The following is an 18578-nucleotide window of genomic DNA, read 5'->3' on the forward strand; positions in this document are numbered from 1 at the left end:
GAATGACATTAACTGATACTCGATCGTCGAATTTAGTACCAAAAAAGGTTTCAGACAAGGTGATGGTCTCTCGTGTGATCTCTTTAACATCCTGCTGGAAACGGTTATACGAAAGGCAAACGTCAAAATAAGTGGCACAATCTACACCAATAGCCACATGTTACTTGCTTATGCTGATGATATAGACATCATGGGACGATCAGTAAAAGAAGCTGATACCTTTATGAAGGTCGAAGGAGAATCTGCTGAAGTGGGTCTGGCGGTAAACGCCGAGAAGATCAAGCTGATGGTGTCGACGAGCAATGCGTCCATTGAGATCGGACCAACTGTTGAAGTTGGTTCCTATAATTTTGAGGTAGTAAAAGGCACCGCCGCAAACACAACAAACGACATCAGTTGTTAAATGAAAAGAAGAATTGTATTGGCCAACAGATGCTACTTTGGCTTAAGTAAACACTTTAAAAACAAAGCCACAACTCAAACAAAAATAACGCTTTACAAAACACTGATACTACGCGTGCTGATGTATGGTTCCGAAGCCTGGGTACTTGCGCAAGCAGATAAGGCATTGCTTGGCGTGTTTGAGAGAAAAATTCTTCGAAAGATCTACGGACCGATCTACGTTGACGGTGAATATCGACGTCGTATGAACCACGAGCTGTATCTGCTATACAACGACATAAATATAGTTAAACGTATCGAGATATAATAATATAAGAATATAATATAATAAGAATGAGCGATGATGAACCCGCTAAAAAGGCGTATAAATTCGAGCCACATGGCGGTGCACGCAGAATTGGCAGGCCAAAGAATAAAAGAAGCGAAGCACAAAAAAGACAGAATTGGAGATCTTTTCTTAGTTCATTTTTGTATGCGAAATCATGAAAAATTTTACTTGATTCCGCGCGAAATCACGAAACGACGCTGAAAGTAAACCAAGCATAACGCCAGCTACTCAAATGACAATGCTTTTTATTATTAATCATGATTGTTAAAGACAATTGACATTCCACTGGGAATATGGGTTCAAAAAATTTTTCACTTTAACTTACGTCTAAATATTTTGATGCTCTTATAAAAATCCCCAGCAATATTATCGGCTTAATGCCTTGTTCATTGTTTAATATTAAGGGAATACCGTTTGGAGATTTATTTTATGTTATGGCAACGGCTTACTAAGGACGTTTGATATTGACTCAACTCAGATTTATTTCCATTACAAATAATAGAAAAAAAATTTTGTTATAACAATTTTCTTATGGGTTCTTCTTTATCTCATGGCTCTTTTTGTGTATTCTCCTTTTTTCATTCAGGTATTGTTATGTCAACCGCATATCAACAACAACAAAATGCCAATATTTTTAAGCCCTCAGAGGCGAAAATTCGACGTGTACAAACACCACCACAATATCAAATGATTGCTGCAGCAGGAGGAGGTGGAGTTTCGTGTGCCACAACAACTGTAACAGCCAGCACAACAAATATTGCGGGTCTAACGAATTTGACGCTACACCAACACCATACAACAACGGCAACTAATAATTCACAGACATTACAACAAAAGCATATGGATTTGAAACCAGATACACATGGTATGTTGTTGAATCCTTGATTGTTTTTCCTTTTTTTCTCTTAATGCAATATCTAGACGCACTAACACCAAAACAGATAACCGAATCACATCCTTGCTCCATAACCACCATACACGTTAACACATCAGCAGGGATACACGCTAAGAGCGATGACTACAACAAGGACAGTTTTATGTAGTTTCCGCTTGAATGTGGTTCCCAAAAAAATTATACTTCATAACGACTTTTACAGTCTTATATTAATATGAGCAAATAAATGACAATCGAACTAAAATGTACGACGACATTAAAACGATGTGAGTCATTTTATTTAAAAAAAAATAAATAAATTTCTAAAAATCACAGACCATGAATAATTACCTACATATTTTATTTTTGACGAATTAATGTAAGTCCCAATTTACATTGGGCGAGTTTACTTGCGGCAATTGTCATTTTGTAGGAGAGAGAGGTGAGGCATATGGTAACCCTTTGGCTCTCAGCACCCTCTCTCACCTACAAACTGACAATTGCCGCAAGTAAACTCGCCTAATGTAAATTGGGACTAACAATCACAAATAAAAAAGAAATAAAAAAGTATTGAAAATAGGAATTACATTTCTAAAACGTCATATTTTCACTTCCAACTACAACCACAAAAACGTTCTTCCAAACCAATTCTTTATTGACATTTAAATATTAAATCGAATAATCTCTTTAAGAATTTCCTTATAAAATGACTCACATAGTATTGAAATCTTACACATAATACCATAAAATCCTTATCCCCCGAAACCTTTTGTATTAACCATATTGACTTTTGTATTTATACCCTACACCACTATGTGGTAAGGGGTATTATGTGTTAGTGCATTTGTATGTAACATACAAAAGGAAGCGAGATAGACCCATAGTTCCTTCTAGGGATATACATAGAATCACTTTCTGAGTCGATTTATGCATGTCCGTCCGTCCGTCCGTCCGTTCGCAACATACAGGTCGCATTTGTTGACCGATTTCGCTGAAAATTGGGGAATACCATTTTTTTAGCTGTCGGAAGATCAAGTTCGAAGATGGGATATATCGGTCCACGTTTTGGTATAGCCCCCATATAACGGTAACCCCCGATTTACGGTATTTTGACGTTTTCAGCTACATTTTCAGACCGATTTGGCTATAATTTGACATTTAGGGTTCTTAAGTGTCAATAAACTTATATAACAAAAGTTGTGGACATAGGTCCACGTTTTGGTATAGCCCCCATATAACGGTACCCCCCGATTTGCGGTATTTTGACGTTTTTAGCTACATTTTCAGACCGATGTAGCTATAATTTAACATTTAGGGTTCTTAAGTTTCAATAAACTTATATAACAAAAGTTGTGGACATAGGTCCCCGTTTTGGTATAGCCCCCATATAACGGTGCCCCCCGATTTACGGTGTTTTGATGTTTTTAGCTACATTTTCAGACCGATTTGGCTATAATTTGACATTTAGGGTTCTTAAGTGTCAATAAACTTATATAACAAAAGTTGTGGACATAGGTCCACGTTTTGGTATAGCCCCCATATAACGGTACCCCCCGATTTGCGGTATTTTGACGTTTTTAGCTACATTTTCAGACCGATGTAGCTATAATTTAACATTTAGGGTTCTTAAGTTTCAATAAACTTATATAACAAAAGTTGTGGACATAGGTCCCCGTTTTGGTATAGCCCCCATATAACGGTGCCCCCCGATTTACGGTGTTTTGATGTTTTTAGCTACATTTTCAGACCGATATAGCTATAATTTGACATTAAGGGTTCTACAGTGTCAATAAACTTATATAACAAAAGTTGTGGACATAGGTCCACGTTTTGGTATAGCCCCCATATAACGGTACCCTCCGATTTGCGGTATTTTGACGTTTTAAGCTACATTTTCAGACCGATGTAGGGTTCTTAAATGTCAATAAACTTATATAACAAAAGTTGTGGACATAGGTCCACGTTTCGGTATAGCCCCCATATAACGGTACCCCCCGATTTACGGTATTTTGACAGTTTTAACTACATTTTCAGACCGATTTAGCTATATTTTGACACTTAGGGTTCTTAAGTGTCAATAAACTTATATAACCAAACTTGTGGACAGATTTGGATATAGCTCCCATATATTTTTCCGCCGTATAAAGCGTGTTTGGTGCAGCAAATACGCCAATGCTGCACCAAACACGCTTTATACGTCCGATTTTGATGAAATTTTGAATGTGTAACTGAATTCGGTCTCAAAATAAATGTCCCAAACTACATCGAAATCGGTTCATATTTGGATATACATAGCTCCCAAATATATTTTCGGTCGATTTGACGTATTTGCTGAAAACACGCTATTTACGTGCAATTTTGATGAAATTTGGAATGTGTAACTGAATTTAGTCTAGAAATAAGTGTAACAACTTATATCGAAGTCGGTTCAGATTTGGATATAGCTCCTATGTATATTTTCGATACATATCTCCTATATTTTACATATTCACATTGGTGTAGGGTATCATATAGTCGGCCCCGCCCGACTATGATCCTTTCCTTACTGGTTTTATCCTATAATATATACATTCTTGTTATCCATCTATTACCTAAACATTCTTACATACTTACATACATATATTTATTTACATATATAACTAACTGAATTTCATTCTCGAGTCCTTTGGAATTTATGTTGTATTTTTTTCTGATTCATCGCATTGTCATCTTAAACACGCACACACATACGCTAATATTCATCTGCGAATGATTTGGCATATTTGAATTTAAGTAAAAAAGTGATAAGCTAAACACATGTTTTTGTTATTTTCCACCCCCTCCAATTATTATTTAATAATATTATGTTTTAGTTTTTCTGTATTTACTTTTTATTCAGTTGATTTAATTTAGGGAATAATCTATTTGTTTATTTAGGAAATCATTAGGAATCAGGTTAAAGTGGCAAATATGATCGAGCCAGAATATAGTCTGGAAATTTAACTATTTTAATTGGACTACTTTTCATATCAATAATTGAATTTTTTAAATAATGTGCACCTTCTTATTGGCAAGGTTGAATGTGTAACATAGCTATCGATATAGCTATTTAGAGAGATTGTCTAAAACATTTCTGGACATTAAAGCCAGAGTTTTACGCTGTACTGAATATCTCTGGATGAACAAAATCCAGAATTTATCTTCGTTCTGCTTTTATCTCAAATTAATAATTACCTCCACACACATTTTAGTTGACCCTCTAAGAACTAAGAATATTGTTACGGAATTAGATTTAACTAATCTCCGTGTAGACGTTGTTTTATTCCCCGATATGATTTGTACCAAATAAAACAAGGTTCGTTTTAGATTACGTTTCTACAATGCTTTATTTACTTTATTACACTTATTCGGAACCGACTTTAATTACTGAGCACACAGCTTGTCTCTAGTTAGCACGCAGCTATTCTTTAACCGATCTGTTCAGTTCAACGCTTAAAACACAACTAACTCGTCGTTGCGGCTTTCACCCGTATTTATCCCCAAAATTCCCACGTTCAAGAATCCTCTAGAAAACGTCTGGCAACACCTCGAATCTGTACAACGAAAACACAGACGCACATTCGCACTAAGCGAACAACCAGACTCACATACATGGGCGAACATCAATACAAGTGGACAAGCAGACTAATGACGTAATTACAACAACAAACAAATGCAAGAAATAAAGAAGTAGCAACCTAAACGATAATTACATGATTATGGCAAAACAAACAAAAGCACATTAAAGAAAGGTAAAGTAAGAACTAGAATGATGAAGAGAATTCTACATGGTAGTTGTTGTTGCTTAAATAAAGTAACTGCGTAATAAAAAACTTTACGTTACAATTCAAATTTTTAAATTAACGGAAATTAAACTAAATTAACTTAAACCTATCAGTTACATTCGTAACAATATGTTTCCAATCTTCTTTATTTCTTGCTTTTCTTTCCCAATTTAGAATGTCGTGATGTTTGATCTCTTTTTGTTCTGCTAGTACCGCTATATCTATCAGACACCATACAAGAAATCAACCAATTTAAGGCAAATGAGTTTAAAAACCTGAGGGATTTGGTCAAGTGCACATAATTTCTAAAATGACCTTATTAATAATATAATTTATATATAATCTCCCCCAAACACACAAACACAACCGTCCTACTCGTTCTCTAATACACAACAAGCACTGTTTTGTCACAATTCGCCAGACATAACCATCATGTCACCTAGTCTGACAAGTGACGTTACCTGGCAACCCGTCATTTCTCTAGCATCAAACCATCTCCCCATAATTGTCTCTATTAGCAGACCACCCGATTTCATCTCCTCAGAACTCCGCACTTTCGTCAATCATGGAAAAGCTGATTGACCGAATTACAGAGAGTTCACTAATCACCGCTTCAGAGATCTGTCCAATCTTTCTGAGGCTCGGGTAGCGGAAAGGACGTTCCCAGACATCATCACTGTACAGCCGCTCGCCATATACCTGCTGGTCGAATACCAAAAGTGAGACCAAACTTCCCAACAGAAGCGACGGGATTAGCAAATGAGCGTGATGAGCTTCGTCCAACCAACCCCAGTAACCCCAGAGTCAGGAAGCTGTCACTGGAAGTTAACAGGTTGGTCGGCGACCATAAGCGGAACAAGTGTTTAAATCATCTGAAGAGTTGCAACATTGGAGCCGGTATAAGTGAATTGTGGGCAACGGTTAAGTCACTCTGGAACCCTGGAAAGATGGAAGATAGGACCTCAGTCTCGTTTGGCGACGTTACGTTGACTGAGCCGAAGAAGTGCGCAAGTTATTTTAATCGACAGTTTGTTGAGCACCCCGGAAGTGACAGGGCGAAGAGAAGAGTACTACGTCGTATGAGATATCTTCCTGCCAAAGATGAACCACCGCAGTTTACAGTGGATGATGTTGCGAATGCCATCTTGAACGCTAAATCAACCAAAGCGTTGGGCTCTGATGGAGTCTCCCTGGTAATGCTGAAACAGCTGGATGAGCCGGGAGTTGAGTATCTCACTAAAGTTCTCAACTCTGGAAAATGGGCAGGGTGGTCCCGCTACTAAAGCCAGGCAAGTATGCCAGCAAAAGGGAAGCGTACAGGCCGATTTCGATCATGTAGTCGGTAGCAAAGACCCTTAAGGCCTTAGTCCATCCCATCGTTAGAAATAACTATCCAGTTGCCGATCATCAGCATGGATTCCGTAAGCAGCACAGCACGATTACAGCGCTGCACGCCATCTCCACACATTTTTGTCGAGGATCCATCAATATAAGCCTTGTGATAGAACAGTGATGGTGGCGCTTCACTTATTAAAAGCCTTTAATACTGTCGGGCACTCCACACTGTTTCAGGACATTGAGCAGTCAACACTCCCGCCAAATCTGAAACGTTGGATAATCAATTATATTTGTTGACGCCAGTCGTACGTGGATTCAGGAACAAGAAGTCCAACCCGATATTGTGAAACAGGGAGTTCCCCAAGGTTGGTTGATACCTCCGGAACTGTTCAAACTCTACCTCTCCTGTATTCCGCCCCTCCTGACGGCATAGATATCGTAACGTATGCGGATGCTTTCACGATCGTGGCGTCATGTACCTTCCCTAATGACATCAGTGAAAGACTGAACTCATATTTAACCGATCTTACCACATTTTTCCACGCGAGGAATATACAGATACCCGCCACTAAATCTGCGACCACTCTGTTCACCACATGGACGGCGCTGGTGGGAAGAGAGTTGAATGTCGTGGTCGGTGGTAGCTGAATTCCGACCACAAACTGCCCCAAAATTCTAGGGGTCACATTCGACAGCACATTCACGTCGTCCTCGCATGCCACAGCTATCTGCAACAAACTGAAAAGTAGGAACAAGGTCCTCAAATCCCTAGCCGTCAGCACTTGGGGTGCATATAAAGAAACCTTGTTAACCACATATAACGGTCTGTTGTGACCTATGCGGCACCAGTTTGGTCCGCGAGTTTATGTGATACGCAATGGAATAATATTCAAACTTGTCAGAATGCCGCCCTGTGAACAGCAACAGGGCACCTCCTCATGTCTTCAGGGGACCATATACATGAGGAGACAAAGATTCCCCAGTACATCAACACAATGAGATGCTTTCGTTGCAGTTTTTGCTTGGGCGTTACCGTGAGAGCAATCCCAATCACCATCTGGGGAGTAGGCCCGACACACCCAGGCACATCAAGAAGTATCTTCACGTTCTAGAGAGCGAAGTCCAGCGATACAGGAAAGGACCTCTAGATCAACAAGCATATCAAGCAGGTCTCGGTTTCTGGGACAAACATTTTACTTTGATTCCTCCCGTTTTGTTTCCTTTGACAGATTTTTCTTCTTTCTCCTTTTCTTCCTACAATTCTTTTGGATCATCTATGTTCTGTCACTGACGGCAGGGTCACCCACACCCATACGTGGTCTTACTGACCATATGCGTTGTCGATAGTGTATCAACACCGTTTGTGGTCGAAATGAGAACGCCGTTGTCAATTTGACAACGAGATGGTGTCAACGGTGTCGAGAATTCACAACGTACCGTGAGCACCACCAGCGACCACAATGAAATATTAAAAATTGAGCACATAACAAACAACGACTGATGCTTACTCTCAATTTACGCTACCGTGAAGAAATGAGCAGCCGTACCATACGGTGTTGATTTTGAATAGACTTTTTCCCTCAGCAGCATTGTCGCACTCTTGATCGTACCATCGATTCTTAAGTGGTGACTGGGGCGAACCTAGTCTGATGTAGGGAAATTGTCCGAATAAAGCTTTGTTCCCGTACTTTTTAATAGTAAAAATTGTAAAAGAGAGAAAAATTGTTCTCACACAAAAGTTTTTTCAAAAAGTTCAGGAACGCAAAAATGAAAAAAACGTCAAAAAGCTGGAACAAATGTCAAAGTCGACGTAGCAGCCAATCAGACGCCGTCAACCATGTTACTATTTTTTACACGCTCAAATTTGTCGAGTAAAAAGTTTTTAAAGAGAGCGTCATTCAGCGCCATTTTTGTTTAAAGAGAAGTGAAAATTTTACAACTTTTTTGTGTACGGGAACGGGTTTTCGGGTAAAATGTGTAAAAGTTGTGAAAATTGTAAAATCTTTTTAGTTCTGGAACAAAGCTTAAATATTCGATCCTCAATTCTATAACACAGAATGAATACTATTTGTCTGTTATATATTTTAATAGAAACATATGTATTTATATAGAAACATATAGACTATTTTAATAGAAACATACAGACCACGCAATAAAAATTTGGACCTTTTGCCCCACGAAACGTATATTTCAACCTTTAAATATTATTTGATCCCAGTAAAGAGCAGATATTCTTCCCCGTCATAATGAAAATTTTCACAACGACTTTTTTCACTTCGATTTTTCAATTAAGCTTGTGTTTAATGGGGGAATAAAGCCATCACTTTACACAATATGATCGGAAAAAGTAAACATTTCCATCTTGTGACGTATGGCTTTCCGGCACTAGTATGGTAAACAAGGGACCCACTGTATGTGGTCCAACAATACTTTTCAGAGAAGAACTCATAAAATATTTCTTTAAATAACTGATCATCAATGCGTTTTACGTCTGTACTTTAAATAAACAATATATCAAAATTTTCCAAAGTTTTGTATGGTAATGAAAACGGCATTTAAAAAGGTCACACCATAAACATAAATCACACTTTTATTGACATTTTTTAGCATTGCTAGCACAAATCGTAAATTATCAAAATAATTTTGATTTATTGGCAACAAAATAACAACTGCATATCCGAAACCATTGGTGAATGTAACTAATAAACCACAACAAACTAACAAATGCCATCCGACGAACATCATTCATATATCTATAACAGGCTCATGGTTATGTTTCGTATTTTTGGTTTTGGTTTCCCTTTAAACATGATTCACATTTAAAGCGCATTATTTCACATTCAAATATTAACTATTCATTGTTACACTAAAGCTTGTTTCCCCGTTTTTCTCCTCTCATCTTTCTCTAACGGCTTGAAAAATGAAGTATTTCTTTGATTTTGCTTTATATATTTAAAGTGTTATTTTATCATAGATTCGCCACAGAATTCTCCCACAACAACGGTTATGTTAACACCGCCACCACCACGAACCCCAACCCCTTTGCAACAAATGCTACACCACCACCAACAACAACAGCACCAACAATTGCAACAATATCACCAACAGCAGCAGCAGCAGAACTTTTTACAAAGCTCTTCAACGATTTCCGTTTCCGAGAATCGTGCACAACAACAACAACAGCAACAGCAGCAATCGGGCAATCATAGAACAACTCCAACCAAACAAACTCAACGGAATCGTAATCGTTCCTTAAAACCTTTATCAACACTTACCACCACTACCACACACATTAAGGGAACTGTTGCTGATACCGAGGAAATTGGTAATGGTGGGGTTGCTGCAGCTGCTTCTGGAGTTGGTATACCCATATCACCATCTTCATCCTCTACCCCACCCTTGGCCATGAGTTTGTTACGCACTTTCTCTGTGGGTGAATTAATATGGGGACCAGCCCGTGGATTTCCCGCTTGGCCGGGTAAAGTTGTAAAAATACCCGATAATCAACAGGAATCGGTGTGGGTTCAATGGTTCGGTGGTGGTGGCCGCTCAAATACGGAAATAATGCCCACAAATTTGTTGCAAAGTCTATCGGAGGGTTTGGAGGCTCATCACAGGGCCCAAAAGGATACAAGAAAGTGAGCAAATTTTTTGTTACATTATTTATAATTTTTAAGGGGTTTTTGCTAGATTTTAGTTGTGGAACAGGAACATTTAGTGAAGTAGTAGGTATTGTAGGTAGTAGGTACGCAGATTGGTTTTATACCATGAGCCTATAGGTTAACGAGGACAAAAACACGTTGATAGATCAAAAATTAGCCTTATCGAAAAAATCATTTTGGACCCCAAGTACGTTTGGACGATATCCATTGCAGACAACTTGGATCTGATTTATCCCTGTCTGTTTGTCGGGCTGGTGCGTACGATAACCCTGTGAGGAATTAACCAATTTGGTCCAAACTTCACAACTCGTAATATTTTGTCCAAATTTGGATCAACTTGGATGATGGGTAATATAGGACAACTCCTTCGGATACCTTCCTCAAAGAATTTCAACAATTTTTATACCATACACCACTATGTGGGGAGGGTATTATAAGTTGGTTTTGGCCAAAAAGTTTGTAACGCATCGAAATAATGGTCGTAGACCCATACTTATATATACCAAAATGAATGTCTCGACGAGCTGAGTCGATCTGGCTATGTGTGTCCGTCCGTCAGTCCGTCTGTCCATCTAAACCTTGTAATCACGCTACAGGTCGCAATTTTGATCGGATCGTCACCAAGTGTTGGATGTTGATGAGGGCCCCGGAGGGGAAGAAGCCTATTGATTTTGGTGATGGTCGGATCATATTCAGGGGCCGGAATGGGCAAAAAACTTATTTGCGGAAAAAGTCAACGTTTTATTTCAAAGCGAATATCTCCGTATCTATGAGGGGTATATTCAATGCAAAGCCTGCTAATGAAAGCAGAAAATATCACCTTTACAGCGATGTATGGTAGGTTGTCGTAGGTGGTCAAACAACGAAGATATCGCAATAGTCGTTTATAGAACCCAACTTTTCATTTATTCGATCTAAATAAGAATGACGAATAACACAGCTTTTGTTGGATACTTTACAAAAACAAAACCTGGCTATGAAAGTAGAAAATCCTGTCTTTACAATGATGCAAAGTAGGTTAGCGTAGGTGGCCAAATAACGGAGATATCACAATAGTCGGTAATACATCCCATTTTTCCACTTTTAAAGAAATCACGCTACAGGTCATAATTTTGATCGGATCGTCATTTTGGGTGTTGATGGGGGTCCCGCAGGGGAAAAAGCCTATTTATTTTGGTGATGGTCGGATAATATTTAGGGATCGGAATAGGCAAAAACTTTTTTTGGAGAAAAAGACAATGTTTTTTCCAAACCGAATATCTCAGCTTCTATAGGAGGTATGCCAAAAGCAAAACCTGCTAATGAAAGTAGAAAATATCGCCTTTGCAACGATGTATAGTAGTGTTGTAGGTGGTCAAACAATTAAAACACAACTTCTCATTTTTGCGATTTTAATAATAATGACTAATAGCACAGCATTGGTTGGGGACCTTCCAAAAGCAAATTCAGAGTATGAAAGTAGAAAATCCCAACTTTACAATGATGTAAAGCATGTTGGCGTATGTGGCCAAATAACGGAGATATAGCAATAGTTGTTAATACGTCCTATTTTTTAATTTTTTGTAATCACGCTACACGTCGGTGTTAATGGGGGTCCCACAGAGGAATAAACCTATTGATTTTGTTAATGGTCGGACATTATTCAGGGGTCGGGAATGTGATGGTTGGCATACATCCCACTTTTCCATTTTTATAAAAAAAAAATAAATAAAATTCTGAGTCGATCGGTGCACGTCCGTCCGTCCGTCCGTCCGTCCGTCTTTGGTAATCACTCTAGCATCCACAAAAATGGAGATAGGACGCTGAAATTTTGGGAAAATGCGTCTATTGTTTGCAGGCAGGTCAAGTTCGATGATGGGCTATGTCGGTCCAAGTTTTGGTATAGCCCCCATACAACGGTATCCCCCGATTTACGGTATTTTGACGTTTTTAGCTACATTTTCAGACCGATATAGCTATAAATTGACATTTAGGGTTCTTAAGTGTCAATAAACTTATATAACAAAACTAGTGGACATAGGTCGATGTTTTGGAATAGCCCCCATATAACGTTACCGCCCGATTTCAGGTATTTTGACGTTTTAAGTCACATTTCTAGACCGAATTAGCTATAATTTGATATTGAGGGTTCTTAGTGACCAAAAAACTTATATTTCAAAATATTATGTTTTGGTATAGCCCCATACAACGGTACCTCCCGATTTTCGGTATTTTGAGAATTTTACCTACAAGTTTTAACCGAATTATCTGTAATTTGAACATTTGAAATTTGAAATTCTTATTGGTCACCACCCCTCTCCACCAAAAATTGTCAAGAAAGGTCGATGTATTGATAAAGTCCCCATATAAAAGTAGCTCCCGATTTACAGTAATTTGATGATTTTAGGTACAATATTAAACCGATCTAGCAGTAATTTGACATTTGAAGTTCTTAGTGGTCACAACACCTCTCCATCAAATATTGTCAACATAGGTCCATGTTCGGATATAGCTCCCATATAACGGTACCTCCCAATTTTCAGTAATTTGGCAACTTTTGCTACAATTTTTAACCAAACTAACAATAATTTGCCATTTGAAGGTTGTAGTGGTCACCACACATCTGCATCAACAATTTTCAACATAGCCCCAATATAACGATACTTCCCGATTTTCGGTACTTTGAGGATTTTACTTAAAATCTTTAACCGAACGTAGGTCCATGTTTTGGTTTAGCCCCAAAACAAACCTCCCGATTTTCCGTACCTTAGCTTTATTTTTTGGACGAACTTTCTGTAATTTGAAATTTAAAAGCCAACAAAAATTCTGCAATAAAATTGTTCACTTAAGTTCATATTTTCGTATTGCCCACATACCTCCGAACTAGCTGTTAATGACATTTGAAGTTTCCACGTTATGTACCGATTTTCGGTATTTTGAGGATTCTAGCTACAATTTTTAACCGAATTAGGAGTTATTTGACATTAAAGGCTCCCATCAAAAACTGTCAACATAGGTCCATGTTTTATTATAACCCCTATATAACGGTACCTCCCAATTTCTAGTCCACCAAAAATAGTCAACAGTTAGATATATGCACCATAAAAAAGGGCCTCCCGAATGAAGCTTTTTATGTAAATTATCTGACATTTTAACGTATCCATTTAAAGTTGTGGACAGGAATGAAAACTAATTATTCCATTTTAGTTCAGAATATTTTATGGTGGAGGGTATGAAAAGTTCGGCCCGGCCGAACTTAACGCTTTTTTACTTGTTCTTAAATGCTTCGCACAATAACTGTGGAACGGAGTAACCGATTAGGCCCAAGCTTTGCACATCGTAATAGTTTCTTCGGAGACAGGTTAGCAATGAAAATGGATAGATAGTCCATCGGTATACTCCTAACGTTGCGTCTTAAGTAAATTTAAATGAAAGGTGCTTACACCTGGGAAGTTTTTGCGGATTCTGAAACTACAATGTTCATAAATCGCGGTCAAAGTTCACATTTTTAGGGATTCTTTAGGTTTTCGCGATTTTGCTTGGAAACTGCGAGTCGTATCGCAGTGGGACTAAAGATAATGTTGTAGCAGTGAAAATTCTCTACAAGATTGGCCTTTATGACTTTTTCCTAGGATTTACCATTTTTGAGATATTGAAGTACAAATTGGGTCAATGGACTGACTGTATCGCCTCCTATGAACATTGTAGTTTCAGAATCCGCAAAAACTTTCCAGGTGTAAGCACCTTTCATTTAAATCTAGTTAAGGCGCACCGTGTCCTCCTTCGGGTATCTTCCACACAAAATGTCAGATTAACAATTTCCCGAACCAAGTCCACACTACCTAAGGTAATGGTCCAAAATCTCGAATAAATCCTGCCTGCGCTGATGAACACGATAATATATCCGAATATCCGATTTGGACGTAACATTTATTCCAAGAAGGTCTATAACAGACAACACCTTCGGATACCTCCCTCACAAAAGTTCAACATTTTCGCGTCGGTGCAGTTTATGTCCTGTTCGAGGATCGTTTTGAAACTTTTATCAAAGATTCTATTGTCGCCCTGTTTACAGCGATATAATATTTTTCCTGGGTAAAACCTTGTCTCCTGACATAATGGTCCAAAAATCTATACTGCAGGGACCAACCGAAATTGCTCGCACTTCCCTCACAAAAGGTCAAATTTTCCCTAAGTGCAGTTAGAGGCCTGTCCGAGGATTATTTTGAAATTTTCATCGAAAATAGTTCTTGCGATTCTGATTAGGCAAGTTAATACTTTCTGAGATAATGGCCCAAAGCTCTAAAAACTATCGAAAGGAATGATTCCCCCAATGGACTTCACACTTTTACGTTTTAATCCGGTTTAAACCAAATTCTCAAATCGTTTTGAAATTTCAATTGAGGTAGTCATTGTGCTCGTGACATAAAATTATGTTTTTTTTTTTTTGTTTGTTTTACTTCCTGAGACACGGGCCAGGAATATTTTAGTAGTCTTTGTAACAACGCCATAATTAGGGCTACGTAATCGAAGTCTAAAGTCGACTTTTCGAACTTTTGATTTTTAAATTAAACTGAAAATTCGACATTTCGATCATACGATTTTCACCTTTATCTATAATGTCGACTTTTCGATCATTCGTTTACGATCCGAGTCGACTAAACCCGATTTTTGATCGATTTTAGAGCTTTTTAGATACATATTAGGTATGTACGATAAACGAAAAATTTGTACAAATTCGTACAAATGTTTACTGAATGCTGTTCGATAACAAAATTATCCAGCAAAAGAGAGTGAGTTTGGAGAATTCTGTGACTGAGAACGTGCAAATTTTTGCTGGGAAAATTTGTCCCTTAAAAATTTGTATGTTCGGCCAGCTGACTTTTAATCAGCTGTTCAATGTAAACAACTTGAAATGTTAACATTTTTGACTAAAGAGCAGTACACATTGTCAGTTTTGAATGTCGATATTTCGCAGTTATCGATAACTGTCCAACCGTCCAGCAACCACAAAACATTTTGTGGTTGCATGATGAATGACAAAAATGAACGGCCACACTAGCAAGCACCAACAAAGCTGTCATTCAAAACTGGCAATGTGTACTCAGCTTAAGAAAATTTCATAATTTCACATTTTTTTAGATTTTAAAACGTTGTTGGTTTAAATATCAAAGAAACAAAACCAATTTTCATACATTTTCGAAAACAGCTAACTATCTTGCAAGTTTTTGCCAAATTTTGTTCGATAACTTTCTGCAATTTCTTTTTGCTTGAGAGAGCAAAATTCACTGTGAGAGGTTGCTGGAACTTGCTGAGTAATTTTTGTCCCAATTTACATTGGGCGAGTTTACTTGCGGCAATTGTCATTTTGTAGGAGAGAGAGGTGAGGCATATGGTAACCCTTTGCCTCTCAGCACCCTCTCTCACCTACAAACTGACAATTGCCGCAAGTAAACTCGCCTAATGTAAATTGGGACTTTGCTGGTAAAGTTATCGTACAGACCTATTGCTGTCATATAAAAATCGTGATTAGAAAAATCGAAAGCCGACCATGAAAGGTCGACTTTTCGATTCCCCTATAACCGAAAGTCGACTTCGATTTTTAGACTTTTCAAACCAAAAAGTCGATTAATAATTTTATTTTCCATGTAAATATTCGTCGGTGCGTAATTAATTAACAACACTACATATTTTATCCAACAAAAGTGAAATCTGACATAGGTTTATTAGGTTCAGAATTGGTCCATGAGGTTCGAATTTTCATTCACATATATTTAATTAATTTTTTTTTCAACTCCTAGTTTTCCACAATCCTGATTAGGTAGTTTCGGTTAGTTTTTGTTAATAAAATGTATTTATTTTTTTCTTTTGTGTTAAATTTTAACATTTATTTTATTTTTATTTTCTGCCTTTTCCCCTCAAATCCCAATCCAAATATTCCCACAAAACAAAACTACAACAACACAATAATATTCTACCCAAAAACAACAACTATCTCTTACAACAACAAAAAATCTAAAAAAATACACATAATTCCAAAGGAGCCGTAAATTAAATTCTCAACTTGAAAAAGCCATACAAGAAGCAATGACCGAATTGGATCGTATTTCAGCTACATCAAGTACCAATAGCAGCAACAACAAACAACAACAACCGACTTCGTCTACCACACAACATCAAAATAGTCCAAATCGAGCTAATAAACGTCCCATACCAAGAACCGGAGGCTATGATCTAATTGCTGGTCTTGTTAATACAAACAATTACAACAACAATCACAATTATACATCATCAAATACGATATCAACAACAACAGGATCAACAAATCGCACCAAACCAATACGTATAGCACCCGCTCCCGCACCACCAGCCCAAAATAATAGTAGTTCATCACCCATGAAAACGATTACAACAAGTGGCAGCGGGGGTGTGGCGGCAACAACTCAACCACTTGCAGCTTCTTCATCGATAACAACAACAAACAAATGACAGCATCTCAACAAGGAGTTAGTGATCAAGACCCCACCCGTTGTGGTAAGTTCAAGCTCCATAACTAATACAACAATATCTACAACAACTACAGTAAATAATGGCAATCCCCAATTGGCATGGACCATGCAGGGTGGCTATACATTTGTTATACAAAGAACTTAAATGCAAAAAAAAACAAAAGTTAAGAAAAAATTCCAAAAATAAACAATTTGTTATTAATTTTTAAGTGTGTGTATTTAAAACTAATTCTATATTTATTTCACCCCATCCCCAATCTATTTACATAAGGAATTATGTATTAAGGAATTGTTAAATAAATCAATGTTTAAAAATATTTAAACACAAAACGCAAATAAAACCTAACTTTAGAGATTTTCTTAACCATACAAAACTTAGAACATGAACATACACACAAACATGAAGTAAATTGAATTACGATACCCGTTTAAAAAGAGTAGCTAGTGTGATTTAATGTAAAATTCGGTACGTTGAGAAAACAAACGGAAGTTTGGATTTAATGCACGTTTCATTTTTTTATTCAGTATTTCCAATTTGTGGAGACGAATACGTAATTTTAAATGGAATAATTCAAAATACAAATGCAATAATTCATATTGACTTACAAACGAAATGCTTCAAATTGTTGAATTACAATTCAAATTTTTCGATTAAACAAGTAAAAAAGTATCAGTCGGCTTTGCCGACAGAGATATACCCTCAGCCTGTGTATATTTAAACAATTTTTTTCCAAAAAAAGCATGTATTTAGGGAGTTTTAAGAATTTTGGGCGTTTGAACTGACAAAAATGTTGATTAGGATTTAATATCAAAAGTTTTGCGGAGGAGATACTAAAAAGAATGGATCTCCAGCCACTATATATGGTACCATAGGGGTTTTTTAGAACTTCAGGGATGTTTGCTCAAGAAGTATGAACTTGCCCCTGAAACAACTTTTACCATCGCAATTGAGGCAGCGAATGCAAGTTGCTTCAACAAAAATCAAAGTGATTCGAAAGCAGGTCTTAAAGTGAACATGTATCCGAAATTTTGAGTGGGAGGTACCGGATGGAGTGGACAAATATAGTCCATATTTGAACCTGATCTATATCTGGTAGATATATTAGGATGTGTAAAGTATGGACCAATTCGGCCACTCTCTTCAAGAGTTATCGTACGCACACTTTTTCCGAACATTTTTGAACTTTTGTGGGGGAGGTACCTGAAGGAGTGGACCGATATGGTTTATCTTCGAACTTAAACTATGTTTGGACAAAATATTACTAAGGCCAAACTTTGAACCGAATCGGCAGACCTGTTCGAGAGTTATTTTGCCCTCCAACCTCCTCACACGGTGTCATAGGGGTTTTTTTGCAACTTTCAGGCTATTTTCTCAGGAAGTATGGACTTGCCCCTGATGAAACTTATACCGTCGTATGGAGGGCAGTGAATACAAGTTGCTAAAGCAAAAATCAAAGCGATTCGAGAGATGTTCCTAAACTGAACTTTTCCAAAATTTTGTGTGGGAGGTACCCGACGGAGTGGACCGATTGAGTCCATATTAAAACCTGATCTAAGTCTGGTACACGCTCCACAATGGGCAAAGTATGGACCAAATCGGTTACACCCTTCAAGAGTTATCGTGCGTACACATTTTCCGAACATTTTCGAACTTTTGTGGGGGAGGTACCGGAAGGAGTGGAC

The 18578-nt window shown here is 37.7% G+C and overlaps 1 protein-coding gene across 3 annotated transcripts in view; it reads left to right on the forward strand.

Annotated features, from left to right (window-relative positions):
• The window catches only part of sba (six-banded), a 762450-nt gene extending 745353 nt beyond the window's left edge, over window positions 1-17097 (forward strand). For all 3 annotated transcript variants that reach the window (XM_073960711.1, XM_073960712.1, XM_073960713.1), the window contains 3 exons: window positions 1317-1595; window positions 9720-10383; window positions 16428-17097. In XM_073960711.1, coding sequence (XP_073816812.1) covers window positions 1317-1595; window positions 9720-10383; window positions 16428-16875 — 1391 coding nt within the window. In that variant the 3' untranslated portion in view covers window positions 16876-17097. The remainder of the gene's footprint in view (window positions 1-1316; window positions 1596-9719; window positions 10384-16427) is intronic.
• The last annotated feature ends 1481 nt before the right edge of the window (window positions 17098-18578 follow it).

Source organism: Musca autumnalis, unplaced genomic scaffold (genome assembly GCF_047663935.1).
Source record: "Musca autumnalis isolate F117 unplaced genomic scaffold, ASM4766393v1 scaffold_1, whole genome shotgun sequence".
Classification (NCBI taxonomy): domain Eukaryota; kingdom Metazoa; phylum Arthropoda; class Insecta; order Diptera; family Muscidae; genus Musca; species Musca autumnalis.